Genomic DNA, 14,037 nt, shown 5'->3' on the forward strand with positions numbered 1-14,037 from the left:
ACAGTTAAAAGGGCAGTAGATATGGAACTGTGTCTGCAGGGAGGGTCAACCCCCAAAGTCAAAGTTAGGTTACTTGAAATAAAAGGAGTTTGTAAGATGCCTTTGGGGAAGTAGACTGGATGTCCCACCTGAAATCTTAGTCAAACGAGACTTTTCTTGGGACAAAGTTCGAGTTTAGTACTGTCGATACCAAACCTAATAAAAAGGGAAGCCAGCATTACTAATAGAAGTAGTCTTGTTGCAAGCCTTCCTCTGTTCCAGAAAGGGGCTGCTGATACTGCATTTGTTGGGGTTGATTCAGTCCCCCGTGTTTGAGTGGACAGGCAGTCAAGGAACAAACTGGGCAAATACGTGCCAGAGCGCTGTCTCTAACTGTCTCCTCATTGTCTTCTCTGACGATTTTTAATGTTTTCTGTTGAAGTACTGGTAAGTTGCGAGAATATAAAAGTAATTTTTAAGGCTATCTTGGGTGCATCATCATAGTAATTTTTTCTAGAAAACTGAGATAGATTAGGTAATGTAGTAATTTGATATTTGACAGGCAGTTAAACTAGAAAAAAAAATCTGGGTTTCTAATATCTGATACCCAAATACCTAAAGCTTTGGTATGCAAGAAATCAGACAAATCGTTTTGTTGCTGTTTGGGGAATATGTTCAGAGATAAGTCCATCTGTTATAGTGATTCTGTTTTTTTTTTTTTTCCTTTAATTTATACACCGGCATTCAGAGTTCTTTGTGCTTTCAGATCTCCGCAATTAAGTCATGTACCAATACTTGGATTTGTGGAGGAAGAGGCTCACAGTTTTCCTCAAACACAAATATGTGTACATGTTTTGACATCTGTGGCTCAGTGTATTAAAAAAAGATGATCTGTGTTCTTCACTTACTTATTTGCATTTCATCTGTTAGTTTTAATTGCAAATAGCAAAACCCAGTAAATCTTAACTTTCTTTGCTTCTTTCCAAGTTGCTTTGATCATGGTGAATAAACAGAGGGTTGCTTTGTTTCTGTTTCAGCTTGGCAAAATGGAAGGTGGCTTGAATTAAAAAACTTTATTAAAAAATGAAAATAAACTAAGAAACTCTTGAACACTTTGGGTTCAGTAGTTGGAGCTCTAAGAAGAGGAACCTTGTCCATCTTGTCAGATGAGAAGTTTTTTTAAAATCTGGAATTTTACTGATCAGACTTCATCCACAAATCTAGATTTTGTTATGTTACATTTTGTAAGCTTACTAAAAGTGTTTTTAAGTGGAACTTTCAAAGCAACGCTTCTTAGTATTCTTAAACTTTCCTGTGTAGAAAACATTTTGTAATCATATGAGGAACTTTAATCTCAGTTCTTCAAAAAAACAAATGTGCATGTGTACTGTTTTCCTGGACCTACTCCAGTTTTACTCGTTGAAACTATTTACAACATAAAAAGGAAAGCACATGTTTATGTCACTGTGAAAGTAGGGTCACCATAGAAACTGATTATATACAAAAGAGAAGTATGATGTCATGAGTATGAATGCTGCTTTGACATCATGGTAACGGCACTGATTCCTGTTATGCAGCTGAGCTTTTGAGCACAGCACTGATGCCCATTTTAAGTTAATTCTCAGTTACTGACCACTACCAATATGAACTGAGACAATAAAGTAATTGAGAACTAACGTTTCCAGCCTCATTTGTTCGCTCACCTATTAAAACAATGTAAGAATCATAAGAGTGTTTGTTCTGGAGTGTATGTTGTTCTGTAACATGGTTCTTTATAGCACTTACTAAATTATTTCTTTGAGTTTATCTACATTAAGATAAAATAGTTTTTATTTGAACAAGGTGGCCATGAATCGTTTTATTATTTTGTGTGTCTTCTAAAACTTGAACCATAACTATTTTTCTTTCTTGTCCTAGCTGTAAAAGACCCTACAGCTGTGGAAAGAGCAAATTTACTAAACATGGCTAAATTGAGTATCAAAGGACTCATTGAATCAGCTTTGAGCTTTGGCCGTACTCTGGACTCTGACTACCCTCCTTTGCAGCAGTTCTTTGTTGTCATGGAACACTGCCTGAAGCATGGCCTTAAAGGTGTGGTAACTGTTCTAGCTGCATGTTTCTCGTACCAGACTTAACATTTTTCCTTCATTTAACATTTTTCCTTCATTCTTTCTTGTATGAGATAAAATCACAGTGCCTTATGTTGCTTTAAGAAGTAAATAAAATACGTAAATTGTCACCTTTTATAATCGTTGTCATTTTTAATACTTCACAACATACATTTTCCAACTTCTTCTTTTGTAAGCTATTTGTTATTGTAAATAATCCAGGGATTACCAGAACTGCATGTATGTTACTTATGTTTTTAGTTAGTCACACTTTTTATATTAGCTGTGTTCCAGCAGCAGCAATTTTATGGTCACAGCAAAGTAATTCTTAAGGTAACTTCTGACACTGGTGAACTGACCACCTATTTTGAAGAAAGCTACTCCAGTAACTTAAATTAACTCAGATATTGTATTTCCTTTTGCTAGTAAGAAAATCCTTTCTAAGTTACAATAAAACTATCTGGGGTCCTCTGGAACTTGTGGAGAAGTTATATCCAGAAGCTGAGGAAATAGCAGCAAGTGTCAGAGATTTACCTGGCCTCAAGTAAGTTGTAATGGTAAAATATAGCAAGAAAACATAGGGCCTGATTCAGAATCTACAGATGTCTACAAATTTAATTTCACAGTAATAAAGCCTCTGAACAGATAACATATAATATTGGGGGAAAGCATAGGTGATGTGTTTTGCAGGAAACAGCTAAAAATAGTAAGATGTGCTTTTTTTTTCTTATATCCATGGGAGAAGAGTTTTCTGAATGTTGGACACTGTAAAAAGGAATGGGTTATGTAATGAGCAGTTCACAGTCTAGAACTGTGGTAAACACGTGAGTCCAGTCAGCTAAGGCTGTATAAAAACAAAAGGTATAATAGTGAAGGAGAAACAATTGGGCAGCTCTTCAGATGCTTGTGGTAGGATTCTACAGTGTAGGATCCTTCTCAAATGTAAGTTTCTGCTTTAGAATATAATCTCCTACCATCCCTCTGCACTCTGCTTTTGTATTTAGCATTGTAATTGGCTGTACATTAAATTACAGAAGGGTTTGGTTATGTTGTGATTGGTTATATGACAGCATAAAAGGTTGTTTATTTACTGCTTTAGACCTTGTCTGAAGTGCAAAATACATAAATTGTTACCTACTCTTGCATCAGGCTGGATGAAATAGTACCATTCGGCAAGTATCACACTTCCTGTCTTGATACACCATACATTTCTTTTGCATTTATGTGCTTACTACATTTTGAGTGTGCAAGCCTTAGAAGAGGAGGCTGTAAATATCTAAGTTTATTTTGTTGGATATTAATGTTAGCCAGTTCGATACGTTCTCGTCCTTCTTGAAATGTCTTTCTAAGATATCACTGAATTTGTAAAGAGATATGAGTTAAAGCTAGAATTCAGCATGCATAGACCCGGAGAACTGGATTGGGAAGGCAAGCTTCCCAAGTAACAGGCATTCAGTTACTTTTCTCATGGTTCCTCTGAAGACTATAATGGAGTTAGAGAAGGGAATCTGAATTGTTGTAGACACTTTACTTCAGGCTAGACGCTGAAGATCATCTTTACGGGCACCATCAGGTTAAGAAGAGTGTGTTTGCATGATAAAAACACCACTCTTAAGAATTCTTTCCCTGCTGCTAATGGTGCATTGTGTGAAAACAAAGTACGTTTACATACAACAGTGTGTAGAAAGTTAAATGTTCTCGCTGTCCAGGCAAAGCAGTTAATTCTACTGGCAGGCTTGTGTGCTTTTTCTCCACCAGTTCTTTCCAGGGTCTGCTCCCAAGCTCAGCTGAGTTGGTGAAAAAATTTCTGACCTTTTCTGAAAGTTTTGATTTGAAGCCTAGAATTACGTCTTCACTGGCTGTAGTTACTCAACTAATACTTTAAGATAACTTTTCAGAAATCTCAATTGCTCAGTTAATAGACTGATAAAGATAATTAAGACAGTAAATTAATATATTGTTGGTTTTGAACTGTTTGTCTTCTCCATCCCCCCTTCTCAGGACACCCCTGGGCCGTGCTCGTGCCTGGTTACGGTTAGCACTAATGCAAAAGAAAATGGCTGACTATCTTCGCTGCTTAATCATTCAGAGAGATCTTCTCAGGTAAACAACTAAGTAGACTTTGTTTAGCGTTTTATTTTAGAGGAGTGGTCTCCTGAACAAATATATTCTATTTGCTACTTTTTAATGTATCTGTAGCGTAGCAAGACCCAGTTTTTGGCCTGTGGGCTGATTTTTTCTGGTGCTCAGGGCGGAGGGTCCAAACACTGCTGGGTCATCAAGACTGAGGGACAGCTGACAGGTGAAGAGATGATGTTCTGAGGGAAACCTCATCATGGTAGAGAGCCCTTCTGCAACGTGCCTGACTATTCTTCCATAGGTGAGGGTGATGGGGAAATGCTCCCTCTTCATTCCTTGGCCATGCAGAAAGGACTAGAAACCTCTGGAGAGGCGAGAATTCACCCCTACCATATGCATGGTTTACTACCAAGCAACCATTGCATGGAGGACTAGTGCCTTGAAATTTCTTCTTTCACTATTCCAGAACTGGCATTGCTCTGGCTTACTCAGCTTTACGTTTTGTTATGCTCTGTGTAACTTCTTTGTGGCAGGGTAGTTGAAGCACAAAGAGAAAAAGGACTTGTCATCTTCATTTCAGTCCTATAACCTACACATATTTAATCTCTTATCTGGTTTCTTTAATTTCAAGCATGTATTCATTAAAGTCCAGAACTTTTTTTGCATGTGAAGTAAAAAATGCTGTCATTCTTTTTCAGCATGTTCTAGCATTTCTTAAGAGCATAAGAACAGTCTGATTCGGTTTGGCCAAACATCCATCTAATTGAGTATACTATCCGAGACTGGCTAATAGTAAATGTATAGGGAAGAATGTTTTTTGTGGGGGAAAAGGAAAGGGGGGGGGGGACAAGAGGAGTCTTACCCCCCAAATTGCCCAGCCCTGCAGCAGCTTGTGGCTCAGCTTTCTTGAGCATTCTTTGTTCTTAATAGCCTCTGAGACAGACCATTTACTTTCTGGTTTTAAATATTCATGGTGAAGTCAAGGTATGGGCAGAGCCAGTTAATCTTTAAGAACATTAGAGTAAAGCTAAAATAAGAGAAACAATTCAGATTTAGATGTTACTATTAATTTATTACATGTAAATGTAATAAATTCCACAACATAACTATTTGATGCAATTCTTCTTATTTAACAGTGAATTTTATGAGTATCATGCACTAATGATGGAGGAAGAAGGAGCAGTTATTGTTGGGCTGTTAGTTGGGTTAAATGTGATAGATGCTAACCTGTGTGTAAAGGGAGAAGACCTAGATTCACAAGTAAGTCAATACAGGTAAAATAATATACGCGTTTCATAAGATTTTTTTTGTGCGGTAGTTCTTGTTACTCCAGAGTTGTGGCTGACTAGAACTTCTATTAGAGACTTTTTACAAAAACTTGCTTTACATAGTGTGATAAAGAGCTATAAGAGGGTGTCTGCTTTCAGTATACAAAACAAGACTCATTTCAGTTGAAATTCTTCTTCCTTTGCAAACTGTTTTGACATTGAATTTTGTTCAAAGGTAAAACTTGTTTTCAAAAGGTAATAGTGGCTGTCCAGATGGGTTTTTACAGTAATTCTGTTTGTGAAAAGTAGTGCAAGTAAGGCATGTTCCTCAGAGAAGCCAGAAGAAACAAGCTGTAGTGAGCAAAAAGGGAGACTTCTGAAGGATGGTGGAAATCACATCCAGGAACGTAGATTTAGCATGTTAGAAAAAAATCTGTTTGATGGAGAAATGTGTGTATGCACACTTGGAGGACATATATAAAAGCTTTTGGAGGAGAGACTTTTAGAAAAGAGTTGGAAGGAACAGGTAAAAAAAAAAAACAGGATAGGAATGAAACAGGAGTGTCATACAAGCCAAGAGAGCTCAAGAAGGAAACAGGTAGATTAGAGAAACTGAAACACATTTATGAAGATGCTGTAAGATGTTAGAGATCAAAAGGAACAGTTTCAGTAAAGCAAGCGGGGTTAAGTGTGTTTGTAGAGGTTCATGGATAGAGGTGGAGGCAGAATTCATGGTAATGTTATTTATAGCCTATATGATTAAATGAAAATCTTCCTGTAAGTTCTTGCCTAAGCTCAGTCAAATGTAAGTCATCTTTTCTTAGTACTGAAAGGGATTCAATTCATTTCATGTCGTTCATTTTGTTTCAAAGGTAAAATTTTTAACTGATATGTGAGACTATGCCATTTTTTAAAGAATCTGAAAAATGTTACTGTTCAATTTTTTTATATTTCAATTAAATATACTGAAAATGGATCAGTCTGAGAAAAGTTGGTATAACTGAAATTTTAGTAGTTATGTACATACAAAACCATGAATAACAACAGCAGTTACTTGTATGATGTGAAACTGTACATTTGCTTTCCCCTAGGTTGGGGTAATTGATTTCTCTATGTATTTAAAGAGTGATGACGACATTGGGGGTAAAGAAAGGTATGTTCTCCCCAAATACCTCGGATTTTGCTTATTAACGAATGATTTCTTGGATGGTGTCCTCTTTGTAGAGATAAGTCGGGTTCCCAAGAGATGAAGTTTCCTCATCTCGCAGTCTTGAGCAAGATTGTGCAGTATGTTGTTTTGTATTACTAGTTAGCTGGAGGAATATTTGTACTCTGTAGCAAGCCAAAGCAACATCACCTACTTCCTTTACCTGATGGCCAATACTGCAGAATTTCAGGATGGCTGTGTAAAGCCATCTTGCTAAAGATGCCAAGGACCTGTCAAGAAAAAAGCCAAAGAACCTGCTAATATTTAAGCCCTCGGCTTGGGTTTTAGTCAGTATTTCAAAGAACCAAAGTTATGGTAAGGTAAATGAATGTGTTTTTTGTTTTGAGACTGTGTATATTCTTAATGCTTTATGTATAATAATTATTTGTAGTCACAGCATTGGGTATTTTGTCTCTCACTGTCTCGTGATAGAAGTTGCTGACTTTATGGTAGTGAGATGAAGTTCCTTTTCTTTTAAACATATTTAACATGGACATTGCATATGATAGATGTATACATATATATTTAATATGGACATTGCATATGATAGATATATCTATTTTCAGTACATAATTGACAACGTCATTTGTTAAAGCTCATTTTATAATATTCTTGCTTTAGAAATGTCCAGATTGCTGCAATTTTGGACCAAAAGAATTATGTTGAAGAACTAAACAGACAACTAAAGTAAGTATTACTTTGAAGTATGCGTGTCAGTCTGGTTTTCCAGGTAAAATACCTCCGCTTCCTTTTATACCACGGCTTTGTGAGCAAGAACTTCAGGGAAACAGGTGAAAATTCTTTGAGGATGCAGCAATGTTGGAAAGGAGAAAACTCTTTTCTGGAGAGACTGAGGGGAGGAAGTCTCAATTTTCATGCTTTTGTTCTTGATAGTCAGAACCTTTATCCTTTAGAGACTGAAAAATACCAGACCAAAACTGTTAAAGGTTCAGAGCTTCACAGGAACAAGCTAGGTGTGGATACGTTGTCAGAAATACTATTTTAACTGCATTCCACTCGAATTTTGAGCAAGTATTATTAAATGTTCTGGATGAATTCATGTATTTTTGTTTCTTTGTCTTTCATAATATTTTATTTTGTAGCTTTAATGGTTAGGAGCTAATGGATAGGACCACAACTGAATGGATTCACCGGTTGCTGGAAACTATTTACGTGTTGTAGGTTGTGGTTCTCATAGAAACATAATTTTCAGGAAAGCAGCATTAGCTGCTAATACCCTATCGAAAATGAAGAAAGTCCGTGCCCTGAGGTGCCCTTTTCTTTCCACTTCCTGCTCACTTTGGTGGGTGGAGTAAGTGATTGTCAGTATCTGAAGAGTATTGTACAAAAGGAAATAATGCAAAGAGTTAAAGAAAAAAAATACAAGAACTGCTTCTCTAGGATCTGTAGTATAGCTCATCTTCTTGGTTCCCTTTTGAAACAAAATAGTTTTTTTTTTTTTTTTTTTTTTTTTTTTTTACATTTTTAATGTTGATAGTCTTGATTATTAGTTACTATTGGCTGCCATGGTGGTACAGGTACTCTGATTTGGAACTGTGCCAGTCACTGAACAGAAACCTCCAACAGGACACAGTATCAAATATACAGTAGTACGTCAAATATGAGCCAAATGGAAGTAAGTTAAGGAGGAGAAAAGAATTGTCACAAGCAAGAACAGTGGTGGTCGTGTAATGTAATGATAGCTATCCTTATCTCAGTGAGCTTGTGTTTATTCAGTGTGTTCTTGTACACTGGTTTATGCATGGAACTATTGCAAACCAGCAGCTGAACAATTTTGCTCTTTTATTTCAGATCAGCTGCTCCTCTCCACACCTCATAAACTGCATTAATCTCTTCTACCTAGCCATTCTTAATTAACTGGTAACTTCCTGAGGGCCTCACAGTAGAACTAGGGGAAAAAGGAAAGGGTGTTACAGAACAGGTTGTTTTTTCTGTGCATGAAGGTCAGCCTAGAAGAATGTGCTTACAGCAGAAACGGCAGTCAGGTAATGGAGGAGACTTGGTCAAAGGATGTTGTTTAGTAAGATAAAAAGCATACAAATAGAAGGGAATAAAATTCTGAAGAGTCTTACAAGTGAAAGCCAGAAGCAGCAAAGAAGAGGGAGCCCAAGGATAAATTAAAAAAAATGTGGAGAAGCAAATGATTTTATAAAAGAAAATGGATTTTGGAGGAAGGGGTGATGTAGCGGTCACATATGGAACAGTGCTGAGAATCTGGAGAAGGTTTTTCATTATATGGAGGGGAAAAAAACCTGAAAAGGCTGCAAACTTTTGAGAGAACTTGAGAATTTGGATACGGTATAGATGTGAGGATAGAGAGAGAAATGTAAAGTCACACCCAACCATGAGCTAAGTGACAGGGATGACACTAGGAGTTGGGAAGAAGCATATAAATATTCAACAAAGGCAATTAATTTTCTTACATTAGCGAAACCTCAATGTGCACAAACCTGTTACCACTTACAATTGGTTGTTGTACTTGGCATTAAAGCTTTTGAGCTATGTTGAATAAGTTTTAATATAATTTTGAATAATGGTTTCTTTCTTTCTTTCAGTAGCACAGTTAACAGTCTACATGCAAGAGTTGATTCATTAGAGAAATCAAACACTAAACTGATTGAAGAGGTATTATTTATTAGAAATGTATAATATTATTTACTCTCAAACACTGTTTGTATAAAATATTTAAATTATTTTAATTTACACACATACTGCATATGTTCAGATACCTTTTAATTTGGCTTGAAGAAAAGGTACAGTAGTTGCAGGGACTTGAAGTCAGCTTCCCTTGGTAACATGCAGCATTAGTAAATGCATTCTGCAGAACATCACAATTTCTCACTGGCAACTCAAACAGAAAAGAAGGCTTTCTTAATACCAGCCGTCAGTCCAATTTCGTGCAGTTGACTAGTCCATAATGGATGACACCAGCTACTACGTAGAGAGTGAAGGTAGTTCAACAAGCAACTTCTGTTGGTTCTCAGCTTTAACCAAGGGATACTTTCTTGTTCATTTACTGTATGCTTATATGCAGTTTTTAGATTTGTCTAACTATGCTTTTGTATTTATATCCTAGATTTTCATGTATGTGTGATGCTTGACTAGATTTCCTTATACTTAGCTTTATGAGAGAGAGCACTTTTTTTTTTTTTTTAACTAAGCTACTTGAGCAATACCTAATGAAGTGGAAAATTGAAGTGTCTTAATTCAGCTGTTGATGAGGTAGCTAGCTTACTCTGGGTATTAATGTATCCAGATAGAGGAAAACATTTTTTTTGAATGTTAATTCTCAGAGTTTTCTGGTTCTTTTACAAATCTTCATCTCCAACAGTCTGCCTATTTTGATCAGCTGCCTTATAATCCTGAGAATAAGGTGTATATTACAGGGCCCAGCTATAATGTTTCCTCTTTTGTACTTTTTTTTTTTTTTAATCTATGGGGGCTTTGCTTATGTAAATTGTTGCATATGATATATTAAGATGTCCAAAAAGAACAGAACTAGATCTATTTGAATCCAAATAAAAAGAAAAACTTTAAGATGAGAAAAGGGGATTGAGGGTCTTTAATCCATAATGAAACAATGAAAAGAAAGCATATACTTCTTTATCAGACATAATAATGAAATATCTTGGATACACATACTGTTGTGTAATAAGAAATTGCCATTCCTAAAAACAGGAGCTTTATATTTCCTTTTAAAATGAGAATAAAACTTTTATTTAGTAGATTGAGAGAATAGGACAGAGAATATCTTGGTCTTGCATGCATTAGAACATTTTTATTTTTTCTGCAGAAAAGTGGTCATACTTACTTTTTTTTTTTTTTTAAGTTAGCGATAGCCAAAAACAATATAATTAAACTTCAGGAAGAAAACCATCAATTAAGGAGTGAAAATACACTTATTTTAATGAAAACACAGCATCATCTAGAGGTATGCCAGTTTTACTATATTTAAAGTAGTGTGATTCATGGTCATTTGAATGTTCTTACATAGCAACTTTAAGCAAGTACTAGCTGGGTCAAATCTAAAGCAACTTATATTGGGGAAAGGACATATTAGATCTGGGAAGCTTATAATGTTATAAATATATTTATATGTTATTTATGAATTATTATTTATGATTTATTATGAAATTATGCAAGCCTGGGTTATTTTATTACCATATGCAAATTTTATAGCATTTTTCCTTGTTTTCTTTCTTTCTTTTCTTCTCTGTTGTCCTTTTTGCTTTAAACTGTCAGCTATGTCTAAGGGCGTTTAAGACAATGTTATCTAGAAATTTTGTCAAAACTGTGTGCGTTTTAGTTGGCAAGCTGTTTGTTCTGACCTGTCTCATTATCTGAACGGTATGTCATTAGGAGTAGTTGCATACAGTATACAATTGCTTAACAGCTTGCTTGCTTTTTTTTTTTTTTTTCTTTTTAAGCTATAGCTTGTAGCTCCGTATATAACTTCCTGAATATTTTACAGGATAATTGGTAAAAGCACAGGCTAAGCAGATGTTTGGATTGCTTGGGTAATGAAAGATTGTTGTGTATTGAAGTGAGGAGGACTATACTGCAGAACAGGTGTTTATTTTGCTAGATTTACTCAATGAATTCTCATTGTAAAACTGATGGGCACACAGCAGAAACAGAAGCTCCTTCCCTGTTTGCGTTGTGCTTGGAGACTGTATGTTTAACCATTTTTTAGCACTAGTGTTAAATTTATTTATCATATGAATTTCTAAAATTGAAATGAAAAAAATAAATTCTTCATATCCTCGTAGGTGACTAAAGTGGATGTTGAAGCGGAACTTCAGACGTACAAACACTCCAGACAGGGTTTAGATGAAATGTACAATGAAGCACGTAGACAACTTCGAGAAGAATCACAGCTTCGACAAGTGAGTATTCTTTTCTAGGAGTACCCAGCATTTCTAGAAGATTATGTTTGAGAAGAGTCAGTATATAAATATTTCTAGCTTTGCTTTTGCTCTGGTTAGATCCTGCCCTTAATCCAGAGTGTTGTTTCTTTAACTGCATGTTATAAAAAGGTTTTTCAAACACAGCAACCAATACGTTAATATTTCTGTAACAATGTTGTTAAAAGCATAGAAAACACAATTTATTTGAGAATGTTATAAGTAAGTTGTTAGCAGTGCTGTATGCCTGGTTTTGTATGTTTGTGTGTTAAATATTTCTTGCAAAAATAGAAGTACTTTAGTTCTATTTTTGTAATTAATAATTAGCCATCTCTTTATAAGAAATTATTCTGCTGGTGTTGCATAATGTGAGGTATCTTCTCCCAAGGTTAAAAAAAGAAAAAAGCAACAGTCACTAAGTACATGAGCATAATGTTTCTATAGTGGATTTTTTTTTTTGCATAGTTGCCTGGAGGGGAGTAGAGTTTCTGTGGTGGTGAAATAGGTGGTGATGCAGCCCTGTTAGAGTTTAGTTTTTGTCTTTTTCAAAACAGTAGATGAAATGTGTAATTGTTTAAAGATTCTGCATTGCATTGTGTTTCCGTATTTTGTAGGATATGGAGAATGAGCTAATGGTTCAAGTTAGTATGAAACATGAGATAGAACTTGCCATGAAGTTGCTGGAGAAGGACATCCATGAGAAACAGGATACTCTCATAGGCCTTCGGCAGCAGCTTGATGAAGTTAAAGCAATTAACATGGAAATGTACCAAAAGCTGCAGGTAAAGGAACAGTCTGTTGTTAAACTGATGAAATGACTGATGGAAGAATGAGCTGCATTACTCTGTTGTTTAATTAAACACTGCTCTTTCCTCAATTTTTAGTTTCTTTCTGCTTCTTAGGTCAACTTGCCATTTCAGAACATTCCTGATAAGAACATGACTTCACACAAAGCAGTTTTTAAGGCAGTCACTTAATGTTACTGGGATTATAGAAGAAAAGAGCATGAGCGTAACAGCATGGCCTATTAACATCCCCTATGGGATAGGGAGAGTAATGCTTTGTCTAATGACATTCATGCCTGTGTTGCACAAAAAACAGCAAGAGAACTATAAAAGATACAGGAAAGTAGGGGGGTGTTAAAGAGGAGATCTGAGCATTCAAAGTAAGGAAAGGCATTTGGAAAACAAGCTTTTTTTTAATTAAAAAAGCTAATTAGAGCTTTTTTAAAATCTGTTAACAGATTAAGATTTTTATCAATGTAATGCTAAAAAATAATATTTGGGAGAATATGGATCACAGAGACTCAAAATACAGTTAGCAAATGACTAAATGCCAGGGAAGTTTGGTGGTGAATTATTTATGTAGAAGATAATTTTGATTAATGGAACAAGCTTTAAAAAGCAGCACCAGAAAATAGTCAAATCTGTGGCAAAGTGAAGGGAAAAAGATACAGGGCTGCTGCAGAGAGATAAGTGAGATTGTGGACAAGGATGCTACTTTCCATCTCTAACTGGTGTGTGAGGAAACTGGACTAGGAGACTGGACTAGGAGAAGAGAAATAGAAAGAGCCGGAAAGAAAAGTAAGAAGGGTTCTTAGATATGTTATGCACTGTAGGTTTTTGGTTTTCTTTTAAAGCTGTACTTTTGGGGACCGTAGGTAACACTGGTTTCACTTAATGACATTCAAACTCACTTCCTGGACAATCAAATGAGTAAGACAGGTTAATCATTCTCGATCTCTCCTATTCAGGGGCCAGTTTATAGTGTTGGCCTGTACAGCAAGGGTAACGCTGTACTTGTAGTTAGAGCTACAGCTCTGCAAGCAACTAAAATTGTGAAATGTGTTAGTAAAATTCTTAAAATATTTTTCAGGCACAAATGTGAGATCTGATAAGAGTTGGAGAACCTTAATGATTTCCAGTACTGGGCATCTTAGTTCTTTTTGGTAAGGGTGTAATGGGCTACGTAAAAAGATAATCAGTGAATTTAAGTTGAGTTGCAAAATGAATAACTAAGAAAGGAAACCAAAATGAAAAATATGTTTTTGTTAAACAGTGTATACATTTGCAAAGTATAAAACTACAAATAAGCTTTAGGCATGACATTTTGTTTAGGTGTTTTTTGTCAGTTACGTTTTTTAAACTGGAATGTTTAAAAAGAATCAAAACTTGAAGCCATTTTAATTTTTTTTTTCCTTCAGACATTGAAGCTCCATGAGCTGACAGTGTAATATGAACCTACTTCAGTGTTAACCTTTTTTATAATACAGGTTACTGAAGATGCTATGAAAGAAAAGAATGAAATAATTAGTCGATTAGAGGATAAGACCAATCAAATTAATGCAACTATGAAACAACTAGAACAAAGGTACAGGTTCATCTTTGTTTTTCTTCATTCATTTCTCCATCCCTTTCCCTTACTGCATTCCTGTACAGTTGCCACTGAAATGTAAATTTCAAGTTGGAAAC

The 14,037-nt window shown here is 35.6% G+C and overlaps 1 protein-coding gene across 7 annotated transcripts in view; it reads left to right on the forward strand.

The window, feature by feature from the left end:
* The window catches only part of RUFY2 (RUN and FYVE domain containing 2), a 32,970-nt gene that overhangs the window by 790 nt on the left and 18,143 nt on the right, over window positions 1-14,037 (forward strand). For 3 of the 7 annotated variants that reach the window (XM_067299751.1, XM_067299753.1, XM_067299750.1), the window contains exons 2-12: window positions 1,897-2,070; window positions 2,514-2,631; window positions 4,089-4,190; window positions 5,303-5,426; window positions 6,526-6,587; window positions 7,263-7,328; window positions 9,218-9,287; window positions 10,492-10,593; window positions 11,432-11,548; window positions 12,181-12,348; window positions 13,839-13,936. In XM_067299751.1, the coding sequence (XP_067155852.1) occupies window positions 1,897-2,070; window positions 2,514-2,631; window positions 4,089-4,190; window positions 5,303-5,426; window positions 6,526-6,587; window positions 7,263-7,328; window positions 9,218-9,287; window positions 10,492-10,593; window positions 11,432-11,548; window positions 12,181-12,348; window positions 13,839-13,936 (1,201 nt within the window). Of the gene's footprint in view, window positions 1-365; window positions 427-1,896; window positions 2,071-2,513; window positions 2,632-4,088; window positions 4,191-5,302; window positions 5,427-6,525; window positions 6,588-7,262; window positions 7,329-9,217; window positions 9,288-10,491; window positions 10,594-11,431; window positions 11,549-12,180; window positions 12,349-13,838; window positions 13,937-14,037 lie in introns of those variants that run through there. The other 4 variants (XM_067299754.1, XM_067299752.1, XM_067299755.1 and 1 more) reach the window with 4 other exon arrangements.

Source organism: Apteryx mantelli, chromosome 7, assembly GCF_036417845.1.
Source record: "Apteryx mantelli isolate bAptMan1 chromosome 7, bAptMan1.hap1, whole genome shotgun sequence".
Taxonomy (NCBI): domain Eukaryota; kingdom Metazoa; phylum Chordata; class Aves; order Apterygiformes; family Apterygidae; genus Apteryx; species Apteryx mantelli.